This window comes from Sesamum indicum, linkage group LG4 (genome assembly GCF_000512975.1).
Source record: "Sesamum indicum cultivar Zhongzhi No. 13 linkage group LG4, S_indicum_v1.0, whole genome shotgun sequence".
NCBI lineage: Eukaryota > Viridiplantae > Streptophyta > Magnoliopsida > Lamiales > Pedaliaceae > Sesamum > Sesamum indicum.
The window spans coordinates 4,467,887-4,477,603 of record NC_026148.1 but is presented as its reverse complement, the minus strand read 5'-3'; the positions used below and the strand labels follow the sequence as shown (position 1 = coordinate 4,477,603).

General features: G+C 34.1%; 1 protein-coding gene across 2 annotated transcripts; it reads right to left on the bottom strand.

Annotated features, from left to right (window-relative positions):
• LOC105160002 lies at positions 4,087-6,359 on the bottom strand. Of its 2 annotated transcripts, none has more exons than XR_002286983.1 (2): positions 4,591-6,358; positions 4,087-4,471 (listed from the first exon to the last, which is right to left on the bottom strand). XR_002286983.1 is itself a non-coding variant. In XM_011077244.2 (2 exons), exon 2 carries the CDS (start codon positions 5,744-5,746, stop codon positions 4,661-4,663), a length of 1,086 nt encoding a protein of 361 aa, XP_011075546.1. In that variant the 5' UTR covers positions 5,747-5,760; positions 5,938-6,359; the 3' UTR covers positions 4,087-4,660. The 2 variants fall into 2 exon arrangements, 1 of the variants encoding a protein (XP_011075546.1); XM_011077244.2 differs by having other exon boundaries at positions 4,087-5,760; positions 5,938-6,359.

Below are 9,717 nucleotides of genomic sequence, written 5' to 3'. Positions count from 1 at the left end.
CTACAACCTATAATTCTTTGGCCTTCAGTAGCCTTAACCAGATTCCAAGTTCCATTAGCTTCAAGTGCATTAATCTCTGCCTCCATGGCTTCCCTCCATTCCATGATGTGCTGAGTTTCCTTATATGTTTCAGGTTCCTGTAAGGCAGACAAACAATCCACAAAACACCTATCTCTAGGTGCTACAGAGTTAATATGAATAGGTTCAGATTCAGTAATGGATGAAGTGCACACAAAATCATTAAGCCAAGCAGGTTTTGATGTAATCCGGGTGGATTTTCTCACCTGTAGCTCTTGTAATGTAGAAGTTTTGGTTTCAGTAGTTACATCAGTTTCAATGTTCTTTTCTTTGCAAATATCATCTTGTATAGTGACAATGGGTAAAGGATATGACAGATCAGTGCATTTCATGGATTCAAAAGGAAACACATTTTCATAGAAGCTAACATCTTTACTAATAAAAGTAGTTTCAGTTTCTAGGTTGTAGACTTTGTATCCCTTCTGTCTGTATGCATAGCCTAAGAACACACATTTTATAATTCCTGGAATCAAACTTGGCTTTGTTAGGAAGATTGTTAGAGGCACATGTGGCAGCTTTGTTGTACAAAAGTTCAAGAGGTGTTTTCCATTTTAATGTAATTGTAGGTAGTTTATTCACTAAGTAAGCTGCAGTAAGAAGTGCCTCTGTCCAAAATTTTATAGGCATCTTGGCTTGAAAAAGCAAGGCTCTAGCAATTTGAAGTAAATGTTGATGTTTTCTTTCCACCACTCCATTTTGTTGTGGTGTATATACACAAGTTTTTTCATGAATGATTCTCAACTGATGAAAGAATTCTTGACAAGCCTGATTAGTGAATTCTGTACCATTGTCCGTTTTCTAATTATTTTTATCTGTTTATTAAACTAAGTTTGGATTAAAGAACAAAACATTTTCAGCTTAGAAACAACCTGATCCTTGTAAGTCATCAAATATATCAATGTCGCTCTACTAAAATCATCAACAATAGTAAGCATAAAGTGAGAATTCGATATAGAGTATTCTTTATAAGGTCCCCACACATCTATGTGTAGCAATTCAAAAGTTTCTTGTGTATTAGAGCAATTAGAATGAAATGGTAATCTATGTTGCTTTGTCAAAGGGCATACATCACATATGTTTAGTGTAACATCTGAATTTTTGAAAAGAACAGTATGCTTCAGGACATCAACAATGGTATGTCCTAATCTCTTATGCCATAGATCCACATCAGATGTAAGAGCCTTCATATAATGTAAATATGTATCTGTTTTGTCTCATTTAGTTCTGTAGTGTCACTGCAGGTCTCTTTATTTAGCATGTATAGTCTTCCAATTAAGTTGCCTACAGCCAAAATCTTCATGGTCACATGGTCCTGCAAAAAACACTTATTATTGGTAAAGGTGATCCTAAGAAAGTTATCACAGCATGCTTTACTCACAGACAACAAGTTATGTTCGAAACTAGGTACATAAAGCACTTCATTAAGGGTGATGTCTTTAGTTAATCGTATTTTACCTATCCAGTTTACTTTCTTTACATTCCCATCAGGCAATTTAACATGCACAGGTGTGTTTAGAGCCTTTGGATCAGTTAATAGTCTCAATTCACAGCACATATGAGTGGATGCGTCACATATGAGGTGATTATCTGTGAAATCTTGGTATCCTGTCATATTGGCAGTAGGCTCTGGCATGTAACTCTGCTCTTTCATAGCTCGTTTGACCTCCATCTTGATCAAGTCTGCAATTTCGGTCTTGGAATTAGGGTCATACTTCTGCAATCTTTCTTCTGCACTTACATTGAATACCCTGTTGGAAGTCCCTTTTTCATTTTTCCTTTGATCAAGAAGGGTCTTATACCATTCAGGAAAGCCTGTCAGTTTGAAGCACAAGCTCCTAGTGTGCCCATTCCTCTTACAATCGCAATATTGTGACTTCTTTTCAAGTCCACCCTTTTCCTTTTGTCTGTTCTCATTTGGAAACTGCTTTCTCCCTTCAGAAATTCTTGCATTCATGGCTCCATCTTGAGGTGTAGCAATATGAACTTCTCTTTGTTTTTCAATACGTAACAGCATTGAGTATGCTTTGCCAATAGTTGGTAGAGGTTCCATGAGTAAAATCTGGCTTCTAATATGGTCATAAGTATCTTCGAGTCCCATCAAAAATTGTATGAGTTATCTTGATGATTCTTGGTTTGCCAACACCTTGCTAGCACTACACAAACAGTTTGGCAGCGGGTCTAAGTGGGCGAGTTCATCCCGCAGCTTTTTCAATTTAGTAAATTAAGCCGAAATGGTCATGTCTCCTTGTGAAAGAGACGAAATCCTCCTCTGAATATCGTACAACATGAAGCCATTATTATCCCCAAATCTTGCTTCAAGCTGTTCCTAGAGATCTTGATCAGAAGATGTATACATGAAGGCTTCAGAGATTTCTTTAATGATTGAGTTTAAGAGCCAAGATGCAACCATACAATCTACTGTTTTTCATTGATCTATTTCTTCCTTGTTTTCTTGAGGTTTAGTGTATGAACCATCAATGAATCCAATCTTGTGTTTTGCCCCCAAAGCTAATTTGATTGCCCTACTCCACGTCAAGAAATTGTTTCCATCTAGTGGCACTGAAACCAGACTCATGCCTGGGTGTTCGCCTCCATGAAGTTTGAGTCTTTCTGGCCACACGAGTATCTTCTTGTCTTCATAGGAAGACTCACTTCCATGGCTATTTTTGCCAGACATGTTACGGTTTTCAAGATTCAACAAGAAAGATCAAGAAACAGGTTAAGAAAATGCTGGAAAGCAATGTCAGAAATACAATGGGTCATCTTCTTCCTTCAAAACAGAGTTCTTCAGAGTACTGCAGCTCCACAGCAAGCTTTCCAAGCAATAAATAGTAAGCTCAACACATTGTTAATGTTGACGCTATTTGGAAAGCCAAGAACTCTCCTATTCATGACAAGCACTTTTTTCCTGTTGAAAAACTAATCACTCGAGTTGAAAAGCTTGCAATTGAACATCAAGAGGCCCATACGCATAACAAAATTGCTTCTCAAAAACAATCCCAACCTTTGGAGTGGAAGAAGCCTCCAGTTCATTGGACAAAATTCAAGACAGACGCTAGTTCTTTTTAAGGCAAGTGTGCATTAGCTTAGGTCCAACAAAATTCTGATGGTTTGATTCTTAATGCAGCATCACAGTCTAGGTGAGCGCAAAACGTGGTCCAAGCAGAGGTTGAAGCAATCTGGCTTGCCGTAGCCTATGCAGATTCTAACCAAACTGAAAAAGCACTTTTTGAGTCTGATTCTCTTTGTGCCATTCAAATGATTTTGGGACCTACTGAAACAGCAGATTGGGTAGCCAAACCATGTGTGGAGAAATTAAAAACATCTTGAGGAGCAGACTATCATGGAAGTTCTACCCCATAACCAGACAAGCCAATGCAACAGTCCACGCACTCGCTATGTGGGCTTTTCATTCAAACTGGGATGGATTCATTGATTTTTACTGTATTTTGAATATATTGAGCATTGACTCTTAAAACTCAACAATATTTTTAGTGATTTATTTTAATGGAATGTTTTAATTATATAATATTTTTTTAAAATTAAGAGATATATGTCAATCAAATACACGTTTGATTGATACGTGCATGTCGCTCTAACTTTACCAACACAACCAGGGCATGTTATGTGGGAACCACATATGAAATCGATCAAATGATAGAATATCACACACTTTAAAAATCTCCCTATTTCTATTCGGGTCGATCCAACCCAAACCCAAATCCGACCGTTGGCATCATCGGTCGACTGGCTCTTTTTCACTGTCTAGTCATCCCTGAATCACCAAATATCATTCCGTCGTACACTTAAGCCTTTACCATAAATACATAGCCCCAAAAATCCAAATATATGCTATTATCGTGTTTATTACTACTTTTATTATTTTGGCATGAAGGAACTATAACTGGGGTTCCTTCTTCCAATCAAGCTTTGTGACTGTAGGTTAACGAGCTCAGATCAATGTGTTTGCTTGTAAAAATTTGATTCAGAAAGAAACAAGTACGATGATCCCATGTAATTATGTTAAAACTAGGCACTGAAAAGCCTTGAGCATAAAGGTCAGCAGTTTGGCACTCGGAAACACAAAATTCTAACTTCTCTTGACAACATATACTTGTACATGCATGTTGCTTTATAAGTTCATTAATCCTAAATTAGAATTAAGGAAAGAAACTTGCCAGCAATCTTTCAATTAGCCAACAACTTCCACTGGGGTGTATTAATTGTAAAGGGAGAAAAAGTACTACAAGGTATGTGACTATAACTTATATAAACTTTTGCGAAGATACTATACTTGTGGATGATCCAATCTTCATGACATCAGATGCCTTTCTTCTTCAGTAACCATGTTGCAGATATTAAAGTAATTCTTGATAACACGTCGATTGATATCCTGCCGAGTGCATTAAGTTATCACCTTGACACAAATATTCCAATTTCAAGAAGCCTCTCTGCATATTTCTATTGTCAATGAAACCAGAACCACAACTAGAGTTGAAACTCGAGCTTTACCTTTCCGTATCTACATTTCTTCAAAAAATTGTAGTGGCGTCTCGTACCACAAATGAAATCTGAGATGCTGTCATTGAACATCTGCTGATCCAGATGGAACAGTCGGGGCTTCCAAAGCTGGTTCACTTTCTGCATCAGCAGATTCCATGCGATAAGATTTACAACTGAAGTAGAAAACTGCATTCATCATTGAGTCAATTAGCACCACAAATGAATACATCAGAACTAAAAGGGGGCCTTCCCATATCCTGGAAGAGCCATCTCCATAACTGAGTGTCTTCACCCTATGCTCAAAGAGACCCTCGACAAACGCCATACCTATAGTCGATCCAAGAAAAATCAATAATCCAACTTGAGTCTGTCCACTAATTAATGAACTAGATCTTAGCAATGCCTGTGGCCCTGAAACATCCTCAAGAACAGATATTACAATGGCAATGCTGCAAATAATAATAGCATTTGCTAAAATGATTGAGAATAAGAATCCCACTACCATAGCAGGATAAAGAATTAAGTCTGGCGGGAATCCCATAAACAAGAACATGCTGCTCACAACAACCAGGAGGACAATGAATAGAATGAGGCAACCGGAGATTACAACACACACCCACAAGTATGTGAAGACAATGCGCCTCCAGATCTTAGAAATAATAACATAAAACTTGGAGGAATCAAACTTTCTCCTTGAATAAGTACAATCAACCGAATGGGCAATAGCAGCCTTGGACAAGAGCAACAATGTAATGAACAGCGGGAAGCACATTGTAGCTGAAACCGCCATTTCCGACAACTTCTGGCAAGACTGTTTTACAAAAGGCTTAAGAGGGAGTCCACTGGACTTTGCAATTAGCAATAGCCGTAAAGACAATATCTTCACGAGGGATTGATCAACCAACACATTGGACAACACCACGGCTGAAACAGGACAGATTAACACTGCCACAATTGCCATAAAACCTGTTGAATTATATCGAAGAATCCTGACTGTTTCTCTCAAAATCTCCAATGCGTTCATGGAATGAATATGGTAATCAGACCGGATATCATGCACAGCCGTCTCCAATTCAAGATTTCCAAGATCCGTCCCTTCATTGTCCTTGTTTTTCTCTCTGTTTAATCCATGTGAACTGAGCCTCAACCCACTCGATATTTCCATGTTTTCAAATCCTTCTTTCCTCCAAAAACGCCACAAAAATCAATCAAATAAACAACACAAATGTCCCCAAATCCATCACATTCCAAACAATCCCAAACAACTCCACCTCATCAGAACTCAATGCATCAAAAACTATACCAAAAAATGCTAATCAGATCTAAATCAACCACAAGAATTCACTCAGAGCATACCTCCAAATAACCGAAGATCGCACACTGAATCCTCCACTTCCCATTCGGAAAATCGATTCCAGCGACAACCCACAAAGCCAACACACAAATTCAATACACCCACATCCTCAAAATGCCATACACTTGTACGAGGTGATTTGGGTGCGGTGTAAATGAGGAAAACGAGAGACCCCTCACGAACACAAAGCTCTTATCAGAACAGAGCTCGTGAGGAATGAAGGGAGGTCACGCTAGGAAAAGGGTCTGAAGGGTTGCAGTGAGAGAGACAGCAATCGTAGAGAAAACGTGGGGAGGATCTGTGATTAAGAGTGTGAAGAAGGAAAGAGAAGTCTCTATTTTCGGATTTTGGAGGCGTGGAAAATGAACGAGATTTGGGGGTCGTTCATGTAATGTAAGAGGCGGACCGAAGACTAGCGTCTGCGTGGCGGTATACTCTATGTGCAGTTGCAGTGTATCTATAGGCTAATCAGCTGCGCATGGGCCACACCTTTATATGCATATTTAGGACTTGGATTTTGCCCATTCTCCTAATTTTGCACGTCAACGAGGTCTAATTTAATTGGTAAAGTAATATTTCATAATCAAGACGTCAAATGTTCAAATTTCACTTATATCTCGTAATTAATTATTTTAATAGTCTAATAATCATTGTTATTTAATTATAAATATTTGATATTTACGATCGACAAATATTAATTATTATTGAAACTTATAATATAATTATAATCGGCTCATTCAAAAATCAGTTGCATTTTATAGTATTCCTTTTCTTCTTCTTCTTCTTCTTCTTTTTTTAACTAATGTCGTCCGATACAATTCAAGAAAATAAAAATTATTCAATACAATTCCGTATCTATTTAATATTAAAAAAATATTAAATTTTATAAATTGTATCACTTATTAATATAAAGTTATTCATATTATTTCATATTTTATAATTAATAAATAAATATTGCCTATATTCACAAGTAATTAATTTGAAATAATTATTTCAAGAGCGTTCACCGCATACGTATTAGAAATAATAGTTGGGATGTGGAGTCCGTCCCAACTTTGCATTCCGACCTTGTAGTCTTAGATCCAATTCGATACTGAGTTGGCAGAATTTCCGTTTGCCCAAAGGTGGGAATAACGAAGGTTGGCCCTCGAAAAATCTCTTGTCATTAATAAATATATAATATTATAATAATTTACAGAACACCATAATATAAATATTTAATTGATGTGGAGTAATATTTTTGTGAATGATGAGTAATAAGTCATAAGTTATAACGTATGAATACGGACACGACAATAAAAAAATATAAAAAAAAAAATAGGACACGACACAGCTACATATTATATATATATTATTATATATATCCTCAATTTCTTATAAATATGCAATATGAATAATATCAAGAGAAAATATAAAATAAGTAAGTCTTATATCTATATTTTTAACCAAATATAGTTTAAAAAATATACATAATCAGTTTATCTTAAAAGTACGCAATGAAAAAATTTTAATATTCAAAATAATTAAATCATCATGATTATTTTCCAAATTTTTAGTAATTTCTTATCAAAATTTTCAATTTGAGATGCGTGAGTTAATTATTTTTTTTTTTTGTTATTAAGTTCAAACTTTTTTTAAAAAACACAATAGCCCAAATTTTCTGAAATTATAAAAGAAAAAAGTTCCAAAATGTGTATGGAACTTGTCGTACGCATCTCCAAAACGTGTTTGACATACAACAGGCGTATTCGACGCCGTGTTCTTTTTTTCTTATATATATATTTCGGACATGCCATCAGTGTGTCAGACACGTGTCCGCACGATTTTCGATACTGCCTCGGATAATTTTTCAAAGTGTTCGTGTATTATAGGTCCTAACTACTAAATAAGTTGACATGAAAGTGATTTTTATTAATTGAAGTTATATAACTATAATATTTTTGTTTCCAACTTTGTGTATTTAAATTTAAATGTGAAAATACAATTGCAAGTTGGGGAAATTCCAATCCAATTTGGATTTTTTGGTCAGACCAAAATCAATTATACGACAAGTGTAATATATTTGTCATGTAATTAAAGTATAATTTAAAGAAAGCGGTCAATCACATAATAACTGTATCGATTTAGTTCCGCTAAATCTAGTCAGTGAAAAGCACCGAGCTCAGTTAGCGAAGCCGAATCCTCCTATATGCATGGGATGTTGTTCTACTGTAATAGTAGGTATTGTTTATATTTAATTTATTTAATATTGTTGATCACGGTAGCAAATGAGGCCGAGCTCAATTATAATTATTTTTGTTAGATATTGATAATTGACAAGAATAATTATAATCAAATTATTTTAAATAATAATAATTTATCATTTTAAATTATAAAAAAACACAAGTGTAATAGCGACCAAACTGCCAAAATATGCAAACAATTTAACGTGCGAGTGAACATACTCCCAAACTAAACCATGTTACTTGTCGGTGCCTAGATCCAATTGTTATATGATATTCTTTTACATTAAATTACATCAATTTCTTTTAAATTTTAATATAACTATAAATATTTTTTTTATTTATTTAATAAATTATCGATGTATCAATGATATTTGACACAATTATATAATCTTTAGACGATAAAGTGAAAATACCAATTTTATCCTATTTGATATTGAAAAAATTGATGATGTGGCAACGTCCCGTTTGCCTCTCGGTGTTTATGCCTTGCATAGCTCGAAAAAGTGGCATTTTAGTCTGAAAATATGTAAAATTGTTACAATTAGGGTTTAATGGGGGCATTATTGGTACTTCAATCAAAATCTTGATATGACCTGAACTAAAGCTAATAGAATTGATTCTCTTGTTCGATGGATGTTAGTTTTAGGGGGGTATTTGTAATTTCACAAACAACAAGAGGGCATTTGTAATTGTATCAAACTTAAGGGGAACTTGAAGTAATTTACCCTATTTTCGAGTACTTTCTTTTTAGGGTTAATTGCACTTAAATCCCCTCTAAAAATGCAAAATTACACTTTTCCGCAAAAAAAAAAAATGAAATTACATTTACACCCCTCTGAAAATTTACTGTTTATACCTGACCTTCATTTGTTAGGATTTTGACGAAAAATGCTAACATTAGCGAAAAAATTGCATAAATTTTGAATTTTACTCTCCATTTAATATTTTCATGTAATAATTTTATAATTATGAAGAAAAAATATAATGATATTAATCTCACTCGATATATGTATGTTACATTTATCTCTTTATAAGTACAAAAAATATATGTGAGATGAGAATATTAAATGAGGGGCTAATAAAAAATTTATGTAATTTTTCTTTGATTATATCAGCATTTTTCAGTAAATCGAGAATTTTTGAAGGGGGTGTAAGTATAATTTCAAAACTTATTTAGGAAAAAAGTATAATTTAATATTTTTAAAGGGAGTCTAAATGTAAATAAGACATTTTAATACCTGAAAGCTATTATTTAAAAGATTTGACATTTAAAAGGGTGTTTGGGTGAGCTTATAAATTATTTAAAATATCTTATAAAATGCTACAAAATATTTAATATATTTTTTCCTAAAAATATGCCTATAAATATTAAAAATAAGATGTTAGAAATCTATTTTAAATATAAGGAGTTCACGACTTACTTTTAAAATATTAATAATTTTTTTTAAATAAATTATAAAATCATAACTACTAATATTTTACGAATTATATAATCTTATTTATTTAAATATTTTAAGAATTTATTTTTCAAATAAGATTTAAAAATATTATGAATTT